General features: G+C 53.2%; 1 protein-coding gene across 2 annotated transcripts in view; it reads right to left on the reverse strand.

The window, feature by feature from the left end:
- RAB6B (RAB6B, member RAS oncogene family) overlaps positions 1 to 22,765 on the reverse strand; it is a 55,926-nt gene that overhangs the window by 23,483 nt on the left and 9,678 nt on the right. For both annotated transcript variants that reach the window (XM_046684545.1, XM_046684552.1), the window contains exon 2: positions 4,813 to 4,871. In XM_046684545.1, the coding sequence (XP_046540501.1) occupies positions 4,813 to 4,871 (59 nt within the window). The remainder of the gene's footprint in view (positions 1 to 4,812; positions 4,872 to 22,765) is intronic.

Raw genomic sequence — 22,765 nt, forward strand, 5'->3', positions numbered from 1 at the left:
AACCCCAGAACGTGACCTCATTTGGAAAAAAGGTCTTTGTGGATGTAATCAGTTAAGGGTCTTAAGATGAAAAATCATCCTAGATTTAGGGTGGGCCCCTAAACCCAATGACTGGTGTCCTTACAAGAAGAGGAAGAGGGACACAGAGAGCAGGAAGTCACGTAAAGATGGAGGCAGAGATTAGAGCTATGTAGCTCCAGGCCAAGGAACGGCTGGAGCCACCAGCAGCTCAAGTGGCAAGGAAGGATTCTTTCCTACAGCCTTCGGAGGGGGCATGGCTCTCTTGCATCTTGATTCTAGACTTCTGGACTCCAGAATTGTGAGGGAATGAATTTCTGCTGTCTTAAGCCACTGGGTTTGCGGTAACTTGTTATGGTGGCCCCAGGAAACTAAGAGAGATTCAGGAGGTGAGAGGGGAAAGCCTCAGGGCGGAGCAGGCAGCTGGCTGAGGGGTGAGAGCTCCTCAAGCAACCCCTGGGTCTGTGAGGGTGCAGTGGACACGGCCATCCTGTTCCCTTCCCCAAGGCTCCATGGGACCTAGGGCAGGCCCCAGCACAGGCAAAGCCTCACGGTCCTCCAGAAACGGGCCTCCACTCTGGGAGCGGGCGGGTGAACTCAGGCAGGGAGGGCCTCTCCTAGTTAGGCTGGTTTCCTAACTTGTGCTGTGGTGGGAGGTCCAGGGACAGCTGGCGGCTCCAGCCTTGGCTATAAGTTCACCTCAGTCACCTCTGAGATTTTAAAAATGCTCATGCCTCAGCCAGCCTGTGAATCTCCCAGCCGCCCCCCAGCAGGTAGTGCTAAGGTGCAGCCAGGACAGAGAACCCGGGAGGGACCCATGGGAAACCCCAGAAGAGTGTTGCTTTGAATCCTCCCCTCTCCTCCCCCTACAGCCACCTGCCGGGGCCTGAAACCTCCCATTCTGGCTCCGGTGCAGGTTTCAAAACGGTGGCCCGAGGCCCAGGCCTGCAGGTGTGTTTCATCTGGTCTTTGGGAGGAGAGAGGGGGGCGGGGGCGGGGGCAGGCCCACCCAGAGGGTCACGTCTTATCACAGCGCAGGCACCAGAAGGTGTCTTCCACAATAAATGTTGAAAGGAAGTACTTAGTCGGGATTTTATCCAAGAGAGTCACTGCAGACATGAATCTCACTCACCAGGCTGTTTGTGAGTCTTGATTTTTCACTTCCTCAAGTGAGTGGATTTAGATGCAGTGATGGGTGGGGCAGTGAGAGGCTGGGGAACAGATGTGTCAAGAGGAGGACAAGGTGCGCATGTGCAGGAGTGCTAGGCAGGAGGTGACAGAAGACCTGCTTTCCTGAGGCCCGCAGGCCGACAAGGTGGCATCTCCTCGGGCCCTGCCAGGCAGACAGGACCCCCTGAGAGGTCTAGCAAGGGAACCCAGCTCTGCATGTCCCAGTCCTCACAGGGCATCAGGCCAGCCCCTCGGGGCCTCAGGCATGTTCAGCCCCAGGCCGAGGGGGAACTCACTGACTGCCACCCAGGATGGGGCTGAACCCCCTCTGCCCTCTGTGCCCTGGCTGAGGGCAGGGCCAGGTTCTGTGACCAGGTCGTTTTTTCCTATTGTCTCTCCAGACACAGAGTGCAGCCCTTGACAGACTGCTGTCAGAACGAGTGAACGAGGAGGGGGGCCGGGACAGAGCAGGAGGCACCCAGAAAGGACGGGAGGGAGGGAGGGTGACTCCATCTTGGGAAATGACTGGGCATCTCTGCTAATCGAGGTGGGGGTTCCGCTGGGCTGTACTGGCTGATGGACAGGACAGGACGTTTGTGGGAGGTGGTGGAGAGTGGTTACTGTGGTGGGGGACGACTAGGAACATCCCCCAGAGCCCACGGGGATGTTGTTTACTTCCCAAATGTCCCTGCCACCATGTTAAGAAAGACAAAGACAAATAACATTTCCCCCTCTCCATCTCCAGAGAATTCATTAAAATGAGCCTGTGTGTGCACAGAATTGGACCCCGGCCTCCCAGCCTAATTACCACTAAAGGGTATTGGGAAAGAAATTCGACCCGCTGCAATAAAAAAAAATGTGAGGAAAGCCTGCAGTGGGGAGGGCACGTGCTTCCCTCTGGGCGAGGACATCTCCAGGACATGCGGCCTCTGTGGCCCCTCCATCTGGAGCGGTCTAAAACCAGGGCAGATGGCGCCTCTCCAAGCCACTGTGGTATCAACAGGACTGGACACCAGCTACGGATGGTCCCTGTGCTGGGCCCCCGAAGGCCACAGTGGATCCAAGAGTCCTGGCCTCAGCCACGCCCAGAGCCCATGCGGGAGCCAGGGCACACGGAAGTTCCTATAGAGCAGGGAGGCCAAATGAGCCCTGAGGACCCGAGGACGCTGTGCTGGGGAGAGGGGGCCCCGGGGGGCATGGAGCACAGGGAGGGCCCCACCCACACAGCAAACATGTACTCTGAGCCTTGATGAGTCAGAAGAATTTTTCACAGCAGAGAAGAGGAGAGGGAAGGCAGAGGTGACACCATGAGGTAAGGCACGGAGGTGTGATGGTGTCACTGTATGGGCAAGCAGGAGGCCCAGTGCACCATGGGATGCAGGACAAGCAGTGGGCAACGGAGATGACACCAGAGATGGAGGTGGGCTGAGATTTTGAGGGCCTCAAACAACGCAGGGAGGAGCTGAGGCTTTGATCCACATCAACGAGGGCCCCTGCAAAGGCCCTGAGGCCACTCTGCTGCCCATTACTATCAAGAACACCAACCAGCCAAGAGTCTCACTGTTTTCAATGGGACACCAACAAGAGGCATTATAAATAACTTTATACTAAAAAAACACTAATAAAATATCTGAGATTATACACACATAGACACACACATACACACACATAAATGAATACCAAGTCAGACTTCAGAACCAGCCAGTCAGAGCTGTAATCTAGAATGCAGTAGAACTCCCCTATCAGAGGAGAGGCCTCAGGCAAGCCCGCAGTGGTACCAAGCCCAGGCCCGGAGCGGACATGACGACGACAGAGCGTGGCGGAGACATTCCAAAGCCCACGCCCAGGGCTGTGCACATCACCCGGGGCCCCTCTCCCAGGGCCTCATGTTCTCACCCTGAGTCAGTTCACACCGAGTCCACTAGTTACCTGGTATTTCAGACAACAGCAGAGGAAAAGCAGGGAGGCAGAGAGGAGGGCCGTATTTGAGGCAAAGAAGATGATGGGTCCAGAGGCAGACAGACAGACTAAAGAGCAGACACAGCACCATACTCTGCAGTCAGCTGTGCTCTGCGTCCTCTGTGAGTCCAGGAAGGCGAGGGACCTCTCAGCACAGCAGTCCCCAGTGTGTTCTATAAATTATACGTCCTTGGAGGACTCGATGACAAAAGGATTCCATGATCAAATACATCTGGGAGATTGTGCACACCACATCCCTCTTTCAGCAAATCAAAACCACACGCTGCTGTAGTAAAGGCTCTGAGAAGTCCTGCAGCAGAGAGGTTGACTCACTTTTGTCACCACTGTTCCCTGAATCCACACAAGCACTAACCTTCCTGCCAGGCTTTCTTCTCAAGTAACACCTACTAACATCTCTCTGGAACCAGTATCTCATAGAACCCACTGGCTTAGAAAAACGCATGATTGTTTGTCTCTATCTTAAGGAAGAAAACAGTATCTTTTTTCTTAAAAATAGTTGAAAGATAAAATTTGGTGCCTTTTGTGAAAAGCTACAGTTGCAGGGAAAATTCACTTTGTTGGCAAAATCCCCCCACTCACCAGTGGGGCCAGGAAAGTGAATGTTACTGACCCCCAGGAGCTCAGCCTTGGGGCCACCTGGAGCCACCGAGGTCATTCTGTCCGGCCTCCTGCCCACGCAGAGCACTGCAAGCCCATCACACCAGTCTCCCCAGGGAGGAAGTGCCTCGGCAACTGTGAGTGTGTGTTTGTGTGTGTGTGTGGGTCCAGTGTTCACATCTGCATGTGTGTAGGAAGGTCCAGTGTATGTGTGCGCACGCACGTGAAGGTCTGGGGTACGTATGTGTCCACATGTGAAAGTCTCATGTTCATGTGTGTACATGTGAAGGTCCAGGTTGTATGTGTGCGCGTGTAAAGATCTGGGGGGGTTGTGTATACATGTGTGTGAAGGTCTGGCAAACGGAACCAGGCTTGAGGAGCAAGTCCTCTCCTGCTCTAACTTCCCCTCCCTCATTCCGCATCTCGCCTGCCTCCTCCACGTGACAACCCCCCAAGTAACCAAACACCGGAATGTCTGCACCTGCCCGTGGGGAGCAAGAGAACACATGGAACCTGTCTTCTCTCTATTTTAGAATTTCTCCCTGGGAAACGCTTCCTTTACTGAGGCGTGTATTTCAGAAGGGCTCAGGGATGAGGCCGGCCCCGTGGCCGAATGGTTAAGTTCGCGCCCTCCGCTTTGGCAGCCCAGGGTTTCACGGGTTCAGACCCTGGGCAGAGACACGGCACCACTTGTCAGGCCATGCTGAGGCGGCATCCCACATGCCACAACTAGAAGGACCCACAACTAAAATATACAACTACGTGCTGGGGGGACTTGGGGAGAAAAAGCAGGAAAAAAAAAGAAGATTGGCAACAGTTGTTAGCCCAGGTGCCAATCTTTAAAAAAAAAAGAACAAAAGAAGGGCTCAGGGTCTTTGCTGGGTTGGGGCCCGTGCACAGACAGGAAGCTCCTCTAAGGCAAGACGGACGCCCTTGGATGCAGGGCCCCCCCTTTCCTCCCAGCATGAGCAAGCCTGCAGAGAGGCTGGTGTGGTCCCCAGGTGGTGTCCCGTCTGCAGGCAGGTGCGGGGTGGGCCAGGACCTCACCTGGTATGTGTTGTCGAAGCTGTCGTACATGAACCGCGTGATCAGAGACGTCTTCCCGACTGCAAAACAAGAAGAGAGGGTCAGCCACGGGCCTGAGCAGGCTCCTCTGAGCACACCTCATGCGAAGGAGACAGACAGCGAAACAGAAGGCCAGAGCTGCAGCAACAGAAGTGGGAGGCCGACCCGGACAGGGACCCGAGGCGAGGCGGCCGAGTCTACAGAGTGGGCTGCAGTGGGGTTCCTGCCAGGCACCAAGGAGGAGGCCTGCCCTGTGAACTCTCACCACCCAGAGCCAGGTCCTCCATGGCCCACAAGAGCCTGACTGAAGCAAGGGCCACAAGGAAAGACTCAGAGCAAGTGGGTGTAAGAGAAATGCTCCTCTCACATGGCCCCTGTTCACTGGAAACACAGCCTTACCCTTGATCACAGGCTGCGACGAGGCAGGCCCTTCACTGCCTGTCCATTCAGCCTGGGCCCTGGGGGGAGGCTGGCTTCCCAAGGCCCCCGGGGGCAGGGGAAGTAAATGGGTCACTCCCCAGTGTCTCTCACAGCAGGACTATTTCTTGTAGTGTCTGCCTGACTGTCCAGCTCCTTGCAGGATGTTTAGCATCCCTGGTAAATGCCAGCAGGATCTCCAATCACTGTGACAAGCCCAGACTTCCCCCACATTTGCAAATGCCTTCGAAGGGCGGTAACACACCCAATCGAGAACCACCCATATGGCTGAGAAGCCAAGGTCTCCTGGGAGTCCTACAAATGCTGCTAATTTCCCAAACTGCAGGGTTTGGCTTCTGACCTACCCTGTGCAGGTCCCCTGGGGCCTGGCAGTGGCAGAAACGCCTACTGCAGCATTTCTGACCATCTGGGAGGGGAGGAAAGGTGATGGCTGATGAGGGAACATCTGTTAGGTCAGGCCCAGCATGGGGTGCTTCTCTATACTGTCTCACGAGTCTCTGCCATGGCCCTGGGAGCGAGGGCAGGACCGGCCCAGCTGAGTTTGGCTCAGAGCGCCTTGTGCTCCAGGCTGCCCGAGACAGACAACCTTGGCTGGGAAAGCAAAAGAGCCAGTGCCAAGAGTTCTCCATCCTGTTGCTGCCCGGTTCTCAAACAGGGCGTCCACAGGCTGGGCCTGGCTGGTGGCTGGTCAGTCCTGGATGGAGCAGGCAATCCAGCTGGGCTCCTCTGGGACAGGTGCATTTCCAGGTGCGAAGGTTTAATAGTGCTCCACATGAGAGACAAGAGTGAGCATCGCCAACAGTCGACATTTGAAAGGGGTAGACAATCATCTTCTAGCCAGAGGAATATCTGACAGACTGTGTTTGGGGCATATTTAGATGGTCCCATCTTTGACCCAGAATTGGTCAGGCGGATTCAAATCCTAGCCGGGGCACTGTTTAGCTGTGTCATTTCGAGGTGGTCACAGCCGCTCTGGACCTCAGTTCCTCATTTTAAAATGGGTATAACAGCACCGAATACTTCAAAGGGCAGTAGCACAAATTAAATAAGATAGTAAAAGTGCCAGGCACAGAGGAAATGCTTAAAACGGGAAGGAGGTAGCAGGTCAGTAAGAGCTGAGGCTGTTTCCAGAATATCAGATAAAAAAAATACCACCACCACTGTTGCATTGACCTGGTCCGTCATTCTCTTCATCTGGCTGTTCCTGACTTGTGTCCTTTATAATAAACTGCAATCCTAAGTAGCGTGCTTCCCTGAGTTCTGTGGTTCTTCTGGTGAATTATGGGACCCGAGGGCCATGAGAGCCCCTCAGATTTGTAGCCAGTTGGTCAGAAGGGCAGCGTCCTTGGGGACCCCCACCTGTGGCTGGCATCTGAAGTGGGTGGCAGTCTTGCTGGAGATTGTGCCCTTAAGCCTGGGGAGTCTGACACCAACTCTGGGTGGTAGGGCCAGGCCTGAATTACAGCACGGCAGCTCATGTCAGCACAGCCACATTTCCATTCTGAACACCTCGGGGGTGAGCAGCAACGCACCGAAGATCTCCTCTAATTTTACCTGGAAACCGCCCTGTGAGCTCCCGAGAGGCATTTAGTCTATGATGCCTTTCCAAATGCTTTAAACCTCCCCTTAAATTTCACATGAGGGTGAGCAGTGGGGGCTTCCCACACAGAAAGGCCGGGCTGCAAACTGCTAAGGGGACCACAGAGTGAAAAGGGGAACAACCCAGAGCCAGCAAGAGGCAGACAGAATGGAAGAGAACACAGCATCCTCCTTTTCCAAGAGACAGTGGAAAGTTACCACGTCCTGGGGAAGAGAAGGACTGGAGGGCCCACTGGTAATTCCCGAGGCAGTGACAGACCGCATCTTACACCTGGCAGGGGAAGGGTGAGCATTAGGGAGCAGTGTGGGGAGAAGGCAGGAAGACGCCAGTTTCCTTCCCTCAACTGGTTCTTCCCTGGGGCAGCTGAGCCAGCGGGGAGGAGAGACAGCAGAATTGCAAAAAGCCACTAAAGGAACAGGAGGTTGGTGGAGTAGCTGAGAACACAGAAATCCCTGCAAGTGCCAAGTCGCCCCTTCTGGAGACACCAGCCACGGGCAGTGGAGTAGTACTGGCTCGTGGGGTAATGGCTAGGCGGAAGGAGAAAACCTCAAGAAAACAAGTTGCTTCTTGGGACTGTGCAGAAGAAACTTTGAAGGACGGGATCCTGGCCAATGACAATATTTCTGAATATTCCCACAATAACCCTAATAGGCAACAGGTGAACCTTGTATTTATGGAGCATGCTCCAGGCACAGACTTACAGGACAGCAGTGAACATAAGAGACGGGACACCTGCCCGCAGGAAGCCGTAGGAATTCTGTGCTTGCAGCAACACTGTACCAAGCCCTCAGCACCAGCCTGTTTAGTCCTCAACTCTGCAGCGGGTACTCATGTCACCCCATTTTCTACAAGGGAAAATGAGTCGACAGCTACTTGCTCAGGCCCAGAGCTGAGCAGGGCCAGGATGAGGTGGGTGGCCCAACCAGGAACTGAGATCCTATCCTCGACCCTCCTCGGCATCTCTGGGTCACACTGGCTGTCAGGAGTCTGCCAGGTCATTACTGCCACCACCGTGGAAGTCATGGAAGTCCAGCAGAGCCCCGCCAAGCCAAGACACCTTTTCCTTGGGACCGGCTAGAGGCAGGGGCTTCTTTCCACTTGAGCAGGGCTTGACCTAACCCGGAAGGTCAAGAACCAGGAACTGAGGTGCCCTGTGGGGCACAAGGAGGGCTCAGAAATCAAGGGTGGGTGGTCTTGAACTCCTGGGGCCCAGCACCCCACCTGAGGCCTGGACTGAACGACGGGCTCATCAGCGACCTGCTGCAAAAGCAAACGACTGCTTGTTCTTCCTCCAGGCCCGCTCCTCTCCTTTCTCAGAGCAGAAGCCCTCCTCTTCCTTGCCTCAGAGCTTCCCAAGGCCACCCAACCCCTTCTAGGGCTGCCAGGACAATGGCCCAGCCTCTGTCTGAACTAGTCAGCGTGGCCTCCCCGCTGAGACCCATCCAGAAGCTCGTCCTTCCCCGTGGCGCACACCTGCACTCTTCACTGCAGGTAACGGGGCTGCGGGGGTCCCATCCCAGCCCCAGCTTGAGCAAGTCTGACCGCGGGGCCTTGGCCCGAGGGGGCTGACCAGCTGCAGAGTGCCAACAGGAACTTCAGGAAAGGCGTCCTCCACACTTTGTCTCCGGGGGGGCTTCCTAGGCCCCCGAGCAGAGCTCACTAACAGGAGCCCCTCACCTGCAGCTGTCCCCACTCTGCCTCGGCATCACATAAAGGAGCTGAGCAAGTGAAGGGGCTGCCCTGGGCCAAGCCCCTCTCCTCCACAAACGGCAGCAGCCTCTCCCTCACCCCAGCCTCCACAACAGCGCTGGGTGGAAGGTACTGGAATCTGGAAACAGAGAGTGTGCACAGCCCATCTACCTGGCCACCCGCTAGTCTCACTCTGAAGGGTGGCAGGACAGCCGGAGCCATCATGGGACTGGGCACTACCACTGGGCTATAGCCAAGAGGATGTCCGAGAGGGGCAGCAGGGATGGGTGGGTGGGAGGGGCCCTCCACCTCCCCTTGAGGTCCCCCCGCCCCCCCCCAGCAGCCTCTGAGAGAGCTGCCTCCCACACAGCTCTGTTCTCAAGGTCACACGTTCCATATCCCTCTTACAACAGCTCTCGAACACACTGCAGCAAAGCGGAGCTTTCTCTGAGGGCAAAGAGTCAGCTCCACCGGCAGGATTTTATTAAAAATAAGCAGGCAAATCATTATTGAACCCGTTTTCTCTCTGCTCATGGCTCAGCAATATTCTTGTAATTTTTCGGCAGTTTAGTCCCACACGATTAAGCAGGGATTTGCATTTTCCCTCTTTCAACCAAATGAGGGTGAGAAAACTCATTCCTGAGCGTCTAACAGGAGCCTCTAGAAAGAAGGAGGCTCTTACTGGGCTTCTCCCAGGGCCAGACAAGAAATGTGGGGCTTTACTGAAGTAGGTTCCCTCACAGATCCTCCCCACGACCCGATGAGTGAGTTATTCTCCCTAAGGTCACACAGAGCTGGAATGCGGTGGGGCTGGTGTATAACCTGGATGGGACGCCCAAGTCCACGCGCAGTCCTGGTTTATGGAAAGGTCAGACCAGCAGCAAAGCAGATCACAAAGGCAGGGGCCAGGGGGCGGGGCAGTCAGGAGGGCAGTGGGGGGAGGGGGCGGGGCGTTGGAAGGTCCGGGAGGAAGGGGTAGGGCAGTTGCCAAGCGGTGAGAGGGGAGGGTGGGTGAGAAGGGGTATTCTAGGTGGAGGCAACGGTGTAAGAGAATGAGCACAGACACTGAGGCAGAGATAAAAGCTCCTGAGAAGGGTCAGGAGATTATAGGCCGGGTGGGGGGTGGGATCAGAAGCCTGTCCAGGAGCCACGGGGGACATACACTTAGGAGCCCCTACATCTGATCTTTGTCTCCAGAAAAATGGGGCCAGATCAGGTGTATGAGGAGAAGAGTGAGTGACAAACATCGGTCAAGAAGCTCCTTGTGGCCGGTGGGTTGATTTAAACTAGAACTTATCTCAAGAGCCAGCTGTGGAGGGAGGGAGGGGTCAGGCACAGCCGGGGGTGCAGGGGCCACATGAAGAGTTGGGATTCTCTCCCGAGGGTGCAGGAGCCTCAGAAGGGCCTTCAACAGAGAGGTGGTGGGAACAGGAGGGGCAGTTCATAATTTCCATGATGGCTCAATACGTTCCCCATCTCACCTGCTCTTGTCACAATGTCCCCCTGATCCTCCATCTATGGGGGAGTCTGGGCGGGCCCGTGACTGTGGAGAAATGGCACTGTGACTCCAAGGCTAGGTCAGAAAAGGCAGCACAGCCTCCGTCTGTCCCTCACACTCTGCAGGCTGGAGCATCATTCAACCCAGCCCAACGCAGCCTCCATGAGGCGGGACCACATGGAGACACGGACATGGCAAGAAAAGGAGGCCATCAGCCCCCAGCCTGGGAGCCATCAGCTGACACCGAGTGGAACAGAGACAAGCCTTCCCTGCCAGGACCTGCCCAAACTGTAGATTCCTCAGCAAAGTAAATATTCTCATTGTCTTGAGCCACTCCGTCTTGGGGTGGTTTGTTACACAGCATTCAGTAATCAAGGCAACAGACCTATGCTTCAGGAAGAAAACTTCTACTTCTACGGGGGAGGATGTCCTACAGGGGCAGATGGGGGCAGGAGTCCAGGGAGAGATGGCAGATCTCAGTTAAAGCCAAGGCCATGGGGCTGGGGAGAAATAGAGAGCAGAAGAGGGTGACAGGACCCAGTCCCTGGTCAGACTCAGAGGAGAGCCCAGGACGCATCCCGGTCACCTGCCTTTGTGACTAGATGATGGGCCCTTCCTGGAGCCCAAGCAAACGGGACGAGGAGCAAACACCAAGTAACCACCCCGGATTCAGGTCACCTGTAAACACTTCAAAACTGTCAGACCAAAGGACAAATACCAGCACAATATTCAGGAAAAAAATCACTATATAATTATTAATAACAATCATTCAATCTCGTGAGCTGAGGATCTAAGCTTATTTTCCATTATTGACATCACCGTGGAACAGTCATTTCTTATTCGAGTGTGAGCTGCTGGCCCAGGGGTCTTGCAAACCCATGGGCTGTCCAGAGGAGCTCAGTCCCACGCATCCTGGAAATTCCACAGTGCAGAGTGGACTGAATGCTGGCCCTTCACAACCAGCTATCAGCACCCAGCTGGACCTCACCCACGGGGGTCACTCACTCCACCAACCTCCCACGGGCCCCAGGCCCCATCTCAGTGCAGGTCTCAGGGAGATTTTTGTGCATTCGGGTGGTTTGTAGGTAGCTGAGCGGACGTGAGGCCTCTCTACCCACTCAGCAGACACCCCCTGGGGACTGACTCTGTGCAGGCCGGTGCTGGGCAGAGTTCACAAGGAGAAAGCAGGAGCACCTCTGCCCTTCAGTAGCTCAGCAGGCGGTGGAGCTGGACTGATGTGCAAATACAGAAGATGTGAGGCCACCTGGGAGGGGGCTACGGAGAGGCCAACAAGAAGGCAAGGCCACTCTCTGCTGCGGAACTGCAGTGGCCTCCTGAAGGAGGCGACATCTGGGCTGGGTCTTGATTGGTGGAGACGGGGCCTCAGGAAGAACAGTGTTCCCAGGGGAGGGACCGCACAGAGCCAGTGATGCGAGGCTGAGGTGTCTCTGCATACAACCGTCAGCTATGCACATTTCTTAATGGCTGCCACATGAAGCCAAATCCTCCTAGGGGTGTCTACAAGGGCTCCTGGGCTTGGCTTGTCTCCAGGCCACAGGCTGAGAGCTGAGTGGGCTGTGAGCCCCCAGACTCCTGCTCTGACGCTGTCTCCCTCCAGGAAGGACCCCTCTCCGCCCTGTCATCTCCGTGCGGAGTGTAGGTGTGGAAGGAGATTGCCATGAGGGCCAGAAACGGGGCAGAACACAAGAAATTAGCTGGAGACTTCGTGGAGGGTCTGCTAAGACCTGGCAGAGTGCATACCACCCATGGGGTAGCCCCCTCACCCAGCCAAACCAGAACCTTGGCCCCAAATCTGCTCTCGGCCACATGTCCACCCACACCAGCTCCAGGGCACTGCTGGACAGACAGTGGGGTCCCGCTTGGTCTTCCTCAGGGACACAGAGCTGGGGCCCAGAATGGGAGGCAGGAAAGACCTAGCGGAACTCACTGCCATTTCTAGGCTGCCCTGGCCAGCTGCTCACCTCTTAGATGCCTGAGCATTCAAGAGAGCAGTCCCCATGCCAGGGAAAGGGTCTGTATCCTTGGCCCATAGCCCCCCATCAGCCAGGCCCAAGTCAGACTGTCCGCAGCTATCAGAAGGTAGCCCTTGGGGCTGAAAAGGCAAGCCTGCTTCCCCAAGGCTCAGGTCAGCAATCCATTCCCAGGAGGGCCCGGCTGACTCAGATATCCCATCAGCTCAGTTTCCAGAACACAGATGGGAAATGCTGTGTGTGTGCTGGAAGGGCCTGCCTGCCGAGGGCTCAGTCCTTGCCCTGGAGCTGGGAGGGGGGCCAGGCTACCCTGGTCCAGTATGCTTGCTCAGGAGAGGCCTGGGGAGAGGCCTCCACCACTCCCTTGCACCCCCCTGTCCACAAAGTACCCCCTTACTGGCATGACCATGGGGGGCACAGCGCCCCAGCCCTGTGGGGCTAGGGGAACAGGTGCAGACACCAGCTACTTCTGTCTGATCCTTATTTCCTTTTGTTCTGTTTCCACAAAACAGAAAATCTAGCCCCATCCTTCCTGCAAAGTGGACACGCCTTGGGGGCTGGGGGCCAGGCTCCGTGCTCCACATCCCACCCTGTGCTCAGAAAGGCAGCTCCAGCCCAGGGCTTTGCCAGCTTCTACCTGAGCCCTGCGGGGCCGGCTGGCTCACCGTAGGCTAAATGAGGAAACACGTGAAAAATCCCATTTCAAACCATCCCCCCAAAGACTCAGGCGGTAATTAAGAAATATGCAAAGCTCTTCATTGGACACTTTAATTAAGTGTGTTAATTCCCTCTGCCAAAGGATGCTCAGCCACCTGAGCCTCACTGAGGGACCCAGGGAAGACAGAACAGAGGAAAGAGGAGGGGAGAAAGGAGCCAGAGGAGGGGTCAGCAGGACAGTGGGGGGTGGGGGGTGCTGGGCTGGCCCAGGCCCTTTCACCTGCTCCTGCTGGGAGCCTGACCCATTCCTGACCCTCCTACTTCCTCATTGTCCTCCATCCGCCCCCTCGCCTCTGTCCAAGCCCAGTGACGTCAGGAAAGCCTGCCCTGGGTTAGGGGCTGTGGGGTGTCATCCACTCCCTTGCCCCTGCACCAACATACATCTCAGTTCTGCCACTCACTGGCTAAGAGGTCATTATTCCAGTGAGGTCAGCCTAGATGGTCTTTAAGCCCTGCTTCCACTTTGAGGCTAGTGACAAAGGCTTGCCAAGCCTGAAACATGGCTGGATGAAAGTACCAAGAGAGCGGCACCTTTCCTGCTGTGGGTGGAGTCCCTCTGACCCTTGGGTCTCAATAACCCTCAAACACTTCATCCCAGCCCCTCTCGCACCCCCACCTGGCCTGGCGCCTGAGAGCCCAACAAGGGGCTGTGCTCTGGCTGTCTGCTCTGGCAGGAGGGCCAAGAGGCACTGAGGCCAGGGAGGGTGCACTGGCATGGAGGGAGAGGCTGTGCTGTCTGGCATGTGACTGCAGGGTACAAGGAGTGCTTGCATGTATTTGATAGCCTGGGTTAGCCCCCTCTTTTTTTTCCCAAAAAGGATTACTGGTGATCTTTGAAAATATAAGTGTTTAAAACAATATGAGGATATAGTAGCCACCTATCAATAATAATACTGAATAGCCTCCCAATCCCTTTGACTATTCCTACTATGTTTGGGGAGGGCCAAAGCCATCCTCCCCACAACAGGAGCCTCTCTTGCAGCTATGTTCTAGGAACATGAGCTAGGCTTCTCCTGTCGGATGCTCACATGAGACTCCATGTTCACATGAGAAATGACCAACATGGATCTAGTGAGGTGTGTGATCCCCCGGGCTGTGCATACAGAAGCAGCCATCATATAGGTTTCAGCCTCAGCTCTTGTGAGTACTCAGCACAGGAACTATGTCTCCCCTGGACCAGTTCTGCTGTGACTCAGGCTGCTGCTCCAGGCCTCACTCTCTGACCCTCCCAGAGACTCTGAACTCCCCAATTATTGCTCTGATACATTCACTGTCTGCTCAAATCAGCTGGATAGCAAGAGTACATTTCTCTTGTTTGCAACTAAGAATTCTGAGAGACGTATAAGGCAAAGGATAAGTAAGCTAAAAAGAGAAAGCTGGAGCAAAAAGTTCATTTACAGAAATATGTCATATAACATCTTACCCAGTCATTGAAGCCACACTAAGAAATAGCCTGAGCTCCCTGGCAGTCAAAGCAAAAAAACAAAAAAAGGAAACATGACCAACTAAAAGAATCACAGTATTCATGAGAGAAAACCAAACTAGCTGCTAATACTGAGCTTTTATAAGAGTTGGATAGTAGAAAGTTCTTGAAAAGAGTCTAGAGTGCAGAAATTGTGTGGCCAGTTAAAGGGAAAATGTACATGTTTATATCATCAACTGGATGAACATCGGTGATGAAAATCAGACATGCTGACCAGACCAGATAACACCCCCTGCCCAAGTCAATTGTCCATAGCAAGGGTCCAGACCAGTGTCCCTATAAATAAATGACTAAATAAAAAACCAAGGGCCCCAAAGTTCAGCTTCTGGTCAAGATGGAGTAACAGGGACCAGATGTATCCTCTCACTTGAAACAACCAAAAGACAGGCAAAATACATGAAACAATGATTTTCAAGACACTGTACATCATGCAGTGAAGGACTGTAAACTCTGAGAGACATGAAACAAATGAGGTGAGCCATGCACCTGCTCCCAAATTGTTGCCCTGAGAAAATTTCAGGCCACAGCACAGGGAGCAGGGAGCCAGGTAGAACCCGGTGGACTCCCTGAGTTGAGGAGATAGAGTCAAGAGTCCAGAGAAAACGGGGCTGGCCCCGTGGGCGAGTGGTTAAGTTCGCGCGCTCCGCTGCAGGCAGCCCAGTGTTTTGTTGGTTCGAATCCTGGGCGCGGACATGGCACTGCTCATCAGACCACGCTGAGTCAGCGTCCCACATGCCACAACTAGAAGAACCCACAACGAAGAATATACAACTATGTACCGGGGGGCTTTGGGGAGAAAAAGGAAATAATAAAATCTTTAAAAAAAAGAGTCCAGAGAAAACAAGGCAGCTAGAGTTCACAAGACAGAGTACCCGAGAGGAGGGAGATGCAGAGAGAGAGAACACCAGAGGTCTGCACAGGAGCTCCCTCAAGTCTTCAGTGAGGATTGATCAGCAAAAGTGTAAGGAAACTCCTTGAGACTTGGGAAAGAACTACCCAAGTGGATTAATGGAAACAGTGCCTGGCATCCACACAGGCCTGGGGAATGGTGCCTGTTCCTACAAGGCAGAGTGGGAAGTCTCATCATTCACCAGACAGTGGGAAGAGAACTCAGACAGGCTGAGCCCCAGCGGTGGGTAATAATTAACCCCAGACTGAGCACCACTCCAGTCCCAGCTAGCAAATCTCAAAAATATTTATAAGAATATAAAAATATACCAAACACAACATGGCAAAATTCACAATGTCTAGCATCCAATAAAGAATTACCAGGCATTCAAAGAAGCAATAAAATAGATCCCTAATAGGGAGAAAAAAAATCAAAACTAACCCAAAACTCACATAGATGTTACAATTAGCAGACAACGACACTGAAAAACAGCTATTATAATTGCATTTCATAAGTCCAAAAAGTTAAATAGAGATGTGAAAGACATTTAAAAAGACACACATCAGACTTCTAGAGGTGAACACAATGCATGAGATGAAAAATACACTGGATGGAATTAACAATAGATTAATCTCAGATTAACTGCAGAATAAAAGATCAGTGAACCTGAAGACATAGTGATATCTAAAATGAAAGACAGAGAAGAAAAGAATAAAAATAAATGATTGGAACCCCAGTGAGCTGTGGGATAACGTCAAGTGGACTAACATACGTGTAACTGGAGTCCTCAAAGGGTTGCGGGGTCAGTGGTGACAGAAAAAAAATCTGAAGAAATAATTACTGAAAATATTCCAAATTTGAGGAAAACTATAAACCCCACAGATCTGAAAGTTCAATGAACCCTAAGCAAAGAAAACAAGAGAAACCACACCAAGGCACTGCATAATCAAATTGCAGAGAATCTGTGATAAAGAGAAAATCATCAAAGAAGCCAGGGGGAAAAGGCACTTTATATCCAGAGAAGTAAAGATGAAGACAGCAATTTCTCTTCAGAAACAACGCAAGCAAGTAGACAATGAGTACTATTTGTAAAGTACTGAAAGAAAAGGCCTATTAACCTGGAATTCTATAACTTTCAGATATATACTATCGAATATCTTTCTAAAACAAAGGGGAATAAAGACTTTTTCAAACCCTCAAAAGCTAACAGAATTCCTCACCAGCAGAGCCTCACAATGAGAAATGTTAAAGGAAATCCTCCAGGAAAAAGTGAAATGACACAGATGGAAATGTGGGTCTACACAAAGGAACAACGACCATGGGACTGGTCACTGCACTGGTAAATATGTAGGATTTTTTTTGTATTATTTAAATCTCTTTAAAAGATAACTGTTTAAACAAAAAAGAACAACAATATATTGGATCACAGATCTAAGAAAACATAGAAGAAGAATCTTTACCTTGTCAGAAACCATGCAAACCAGAAGACAATGACGTGACATCTTTGAAGTACTAAAAGAAAAATATTATCAACACAGAATTTTATAGCCAGCAAAAATCTCTCAAAAATGCAGATGAAATAAAGCAATCGAATGCTGAGATGATTTATTGCCAGCAGATCTACCACTCAAGAAAGGAAGTTCTTTGGGCAGAAGGAGAAGAAGATTTCCATCTCACACTTATATCACCCACCGTCAGCAGATGCACTGTGAAGTCTGACAGACCTGGGGCTTAATCCTGGCTCTGCCACTTATTTGCTGTGTGATCTTGGGTTAGTTACTATCCTCTCTGAGGCTCAGCTTCCTCACATGTACAATGGGGGCAGAAATGCCTACCTCACAGAAGTCTTATGAATTCTATAAGAGCAGTAAAAAGTTAACATTCTGGGAGAAAAGCATATGGGAAGTCTTTGTACTATTCTTGCAACTTTTCTAAAGGCCTAAAATTATGTCAAAATAAAAAGTTCAAGGAAAAAAAGAAATAGCAATTTTTTAAATTATGCACACAAGTGCACATATCTATGTCTCTCAGATTCCTGGCACATTCAGGAAATGGCTTGTCCTTATCAATTAAACATTCTGGTCAACATGAAATTTTCCTAAGGAACTAGACTATAACCGTACTTGGCATCCACTTAGTCTTCCCAGAAAACCAGGACCTAGCTGGGCACTGGGGAACTGCTGTGAGCCCTTCTGACCACGGGCCAGAAGACAGAGCAGGCCTAGAGACATCAGCTCAGTGGGCAGAGCCCATGTGTAACCACCACGGGTGCACGTGCACTGAGATGCATGCAAACACACACAGACATACACACCCACACACACATACACACACGTGCTCAATCCAGCAGGGCTCTGAAGCCCTGATGTGTGAGAACTCTCTAGTCCTCCTGGTGCCTTAGCTGTGAAACTGAGAACCTTGTCCAGGACAACTGCCTGCGATCTAACCACACAGCCCATGTGGGCTGCAGAGTTCCTCCCAAACATAGTCAGTCCACCTACTGTCTGGACCCTCCCTGCCTCACTTAGTCATCTCAAACACTCTTGTCAGCTTCAAAAAGGGGTAGAGTCTCCCCTCCAGGTCCCAATAGCAGCATCAGCACCAGATAGTTTTAAGTGTTAACCATCTTCCACCCTCAGCTCAGAACAGGAGACCCCACCCACAGCACACACAATTGCCCTCTGGCATGGCTTCCCTCGATAGCCAGACCCAAGTGGGCAGAATGTACTCTATTTCACTTGGTTTGGGGCTCAGCCCCACTCCAGCCAGACTCTACACAGGCCAATCACATCTACGTGTCTGGGTAGCTGCATGGGTGCTGTGAAGCATTCATTCATAGTGAGGATAAGTATGTTTGGAAGAAGGAAGCACATGCTGAATTCCTACCAGCAGCTGATCTTCTGACAAGGCTGGTGTTAATGCAATTTGGTAGTTTATCTAACTGATAGGAACTCTTGGCCCATCTACAGCATGGAGTCTGGCAAAGTAATATACGTGCTCATGTTTATCCTTTCTTCTCAAGGCAAACTGCTGGTGGTGCTAATGTTAACAGCCTTACTAACAGAGAGAGAAGAGAGGAGCAGTGAGCGGGCAGAGAGAGTGTTGGGAGGCACGGCTTGTGTTCCCAGGTTATCAGCCGAGGGCCTTGTGAAAACAGACTCACAGCCCCCATCCATGGGGGCACAGCTATGGCCGGGCCATGAGACCAAGCTCGCTCAGGCAGATTGCAAGCTAATGTAGGCAGGGCATCTTCCCAGATGCCCACCCCCCTGAGGAGAACCCCTAGGCTGGACAGCCCTGGGTACTGACTCGGAGGTCTCTGTGAGCATCGGGAGCTGTTCTTGGCACTTCGCTGGCCTCGCTTCTCTTCCTGTCCTTGTCTACACCCTCACATAGCCTGCTCGCTGCTGTTGACCTTGCTGCTTTGACAAGGAGGAAATGGGCACAATCCCAGCCACACCCCCCAGAGCCAACTGGTGAGGGAAGAGTGGACGTGCAGACCTCCCCACTCAGTCAACAGAAAGAAGCTTCCTCTGGCCCTCGGGAGGAACTCAAGGTCACCTGCTCAGGATTCACTTGGGGAGTAGGGAGGGCCTTCCAGGTACGGTTTAGAGATGAAGATTATTGTTTCTGGGGTAGAAAAGGCACTCTAGATCTCTAGGACCCTGCACCTGGGAGTGGGCATAGGACCACCTGGCAAGCAGGGAGGAGCGCTGGGTGTCCAGCCCTTGTGGACCAGGGACAACCGCTGGTCGGGCATCAGTGTGGCCGGGGGGCCAGGCCAGGGAGAGGAAGCAAAGAGAACGGGGTCAATACCCAGGTCTTCCCTCTGGACTTGGAAGCCTGAGAACCAGGACAGGGAGATGGCAGCTGGGCTTACCCTGTCCCCCTCCCACAAGCCCTGGGTCCCTAAGAAGCCCTCTTGAAAGCTGGACCAGAGATGGTGTGAGCCATCAAGGACTCCAGGGTTAATCTTGTCCAAGCCCCTGACTGAGCTGAGGAGATGTGAGGTCAGAGAAGGGGGGCCACTTGCCCAGGGTCACACAACACCCAGGTCATGACCAGACAACATTTCTCCGAGTGCACAGTGGAGAGCTCCAGCTCAAAGGTTTCTCTGAGCCTGTAAGGCTTACCGAAGTACTGTCGGGACAGGAAGACGCTGCTTCCTGAAGCCCCAGGGGAAACACGCAACATGGGAGGTACCAAGGAGCAGCAGAAAGTAAACTGCACTAAGGCGCAGAAGCCTGGCTTCTAGCAGGATCAGAGACGAGAGTGGCCTCAAAATACCAAGTCACAGCTAAAGAGTGCCTGATCCAGCTCTGCACATGACCGGAAAAATCGGAGGCCCAAGAAGCAGAGGGTTTGCTCAAGGCCACCTGAAGAGAGAGCAGTAGCATAGCAAGAACCAAGGGCCGGCCCTCAGGAGCTGCCCTCATGCCTGCTTTGGGTGGCCCCAGCCAGCGGCTTAACGGGGTCAGGTCACAGCCCCTCCTGGCCGCTCCAACTCTTGTCTGCAAAATGAGGGCATCTCTAAGGCGTCTCCTCCCTTGAAAATCTTCACCACATCTGTATTAGTTATCTGTTGCTATGTAACAAGCCCCACAAACTTAGTGGCTTAAAACAACATATACTGATTATCTTCTCAGAGTTTCCCTGGGGCAGGAGTCTAGGCACTGTGTATCAGGGTCTCTCAAGGCTGCAATCATGGTATCAGCTGGGCTACAGTACTTTCTGGAGTTCAAGGTCTTCTTTCAAGCTCCTGTGGTTGTGGACAGAATTCAGTTCCTTGTGGCTGGAGGACTGAGGTGCCCATTCTCTTGGGGGCTGCTGGCCATGGGCTGTTCTTATTTCCTAGAGGCCACCCACAGTTCCTTGCCACATGACCCCCTCCCAAGCCCTCTCACAACATGGCAGCTTGCTTTCTCCAGGCCAGCAAGAGGAGTCTTCTAAAGAAAAACTCATGGGAGTGACATCTCATCACCACTCCCATACTCTATTGGCTAGAAGCAAGTCTCGGGTTCCATCTGCACTCCAAGGGAGGGGACAATGCAAGGGTGTGATTCATTCAGGGTCACCTTAGGTCACGTCTCCCACACCATCTCACACCCACAGGTTCCTAAGAGATGCCCCTGCTACTCTTCACTCCACCTCCGCCTCCCTCCTATGGTGCAGAAGTGGCTGGTCACCTGCAACAGAACCTCATAGGTCTCTCTGCTTTAAGACTGAAGCTACCACCAGGCAGTTGCACACCACCCTGTCCAGTTCCCCAACATCACAGCCAGCCCTCCCCCAAGCTGAGATGTATGACGAGCCGACACTGCTGTCCAGACCAGAACTTGGGCTTAGAGTGGCCCTCTTGCTACAAGATGGAGGCAGGAGAGGAGCTGGCTGCTTCTGGCCCAACATCTGGGGATCTGCCCTCTTCTGATGTAGGTGGGAGAGAATTAGGGTGGGTGGACTAGCTGGGAACCTTTTCAGGTCTGCATTTCACATTCTAATCTGGGCAGCAGACTGCAGTGTTTTGCCTGGGTGTGGGGAGGGAAGGGGGAACGTAACTAATTAGAATCAGGGGTAAATTTCCACATCCTGGTGCTACAAGTAGGATCTGTTAATATCCTAAAAACAAGTGGCTAATTTGGGAGTGGATTTTTCTCCCTAAAAAGAAGTCCTTCTTAGAGATGCTCTTTACCCAGAGAAGAGCAGAACTAAACAAAGATCTCCTGACCCCAAGGGTCGACCCTACTCACAGCCCCCGGCTGGGAACTGTAGGTCTGGGTGGGGCAGAGCCAGTCGGCCTTGAGAAGGGAGAGACAAAGCCCAGTCTGCTCATCGAAGCCTGGTGTTGGCAACACTGAGGCAGGGGGCTGATGACTGTCCTCCCTCAACCCTCAGGACAGAGGAAGAGCCCTTCTCCCCGCTCCTCCTGCTCTGCTTGCTACAGGTCATCAGCCCTCACTTACGGCAGCAGCCCCGCTCCTCACCTTGTCCTCTACACAAATACGGAATTGGTCCCATCACTCCTGTGCCCCAGGATGCATCAATGCCTCCATGGGAACCTTCAGCCTTTAATGCTATTTGGTCAGAACCTCTGGATGGACAGCGCCACTGCCTAGAGCTGTAACCCATCCTGGCTTTTCTGAGGCCCCAGGGCGTGGCCAACAGGCCGTGCATCTGCAGCACACCTAGGTCTGTCTGTGTCCAGTGGGAGGGCCTCCCCACTCCATCTCAATACTTCCGGCTCTCTCTTCCGCCCTGCTCTTTTCTCCTAGCTATCTCCTTTCACTGGACGGGGAAATAGACAAAAAACATTTGTTCTAAATGCTTCAATTTACTCTCTGTGTGCTGCTTACTCTCTGCTCATCAACAGGGTCAGAACAGAACATTTTCTCTACCTTCCAGAATTAGCACACCACCCCCCGAGGGACTGGTCTCTGGTGTGGGTGCCTCAGTCGCAGATCTCCAGTCCTGAACCAGGGATGGGTCTCTTGGTCTTGCCTCTGCCCCAGGAGTGGCGGGGCGGCGGGAGGGACCAGAATGGGTTTTAACATGTCAAAGCTCAACTGAGCTGCTTGTGGCCAGCTTCCAGGCCAGTTTTCCTCTGGGCCAGCAAAGGGGACAGGTCTCCTTACACACCCTGACCTCACAGACAATTAATGTGGGACTGTGACTGAAATGGGCTATGATCACTGATGACAGATAATTAGGAGATTTTCCACCCACTACCCACACCAGCAAAGGAATATCAGGTGGTGCTCAGTAACCTCCATAGGCACTGTCTGGGCAGAAGACAGGAGGGGCCGGGAGCAGAGGGCACCAGGGCCTTGCAGGGTAGGGTTTCAGGTCTTGAGAACAGACCACGGGGTAGCCCATGGGCAGGGGACTTCACCAGCTGATCTAACGGGCTGCCCTCTCTGGGCCAGGGCTGGGTTCAGAATGGCAGCCCCCTGCCTCCACTCCGGCTCTTGCCCTTTGCTTCTTGTCAGCCAGCTTAAGAGTGGGTTTCTGTCTCGAAGGCAGGGAAGAGGGCTCTCCGCTACACAACACTGCCTTCCCTCCAGTCTTCAGGGACCCCTGAGCTTGCTGCGGAGCTGGAAGACAGCAGAGAAGAGGAAGGGAATTCACGCGAGAAATCAGAGGAAGCATGTCAAGTGTCTGCTGGATGAAGAGCCCAGCAAGAGAGGGAATGACAGGAGGCTGCACAGGAGGGCAGAAGGAGCTCATAGACCCAACGGCCAGAGAAGGCTGGGGAAGCTTGCACACCCAATGACCACAGGGCAGAGGGAGCTCACAGACTTAGTGACCAGAGGGCTGGGGAGCTCACACACCCAACGGTCAGAGGGAGCTGGGGAAGCTTGCACACCCAATGACCACAGGGCTGAGGGAGCTCACACACTCAACGGCCACAGGGGGCTGGGGAAGACTGCACATCCAACGACTATAGGGCAGAGAGAGCTCACAGACCTAGTGACCACAGGGCTGGGGAGCTCAGACACCTAGTAACTAGCTTCTCACCAGTGGTACACCCTGCCCTGAGCAGGAGGCAGAGAGGAAGAGTCTAGAAGGCTGCCAGCAGTCCTGGAGCATCCTCTTGGCAGGACAGAAGCGGTCAGGGGACCCAGGGCATTGTGGA

The sequence above is a fragment of the Equus quagga genome, chromosome 1 (assembly GCF_021613505.1).
Source record: "Equus quagga isolate Etosha38 chromosome 1, UCLA_HA_Equagga_1.0, whole genome shotgun sequence".
NCBI lineage: Eukaryota > Metazoa > Chordata > Mammalia > Perissodactyla > Equidae > Equus > Equus quagga.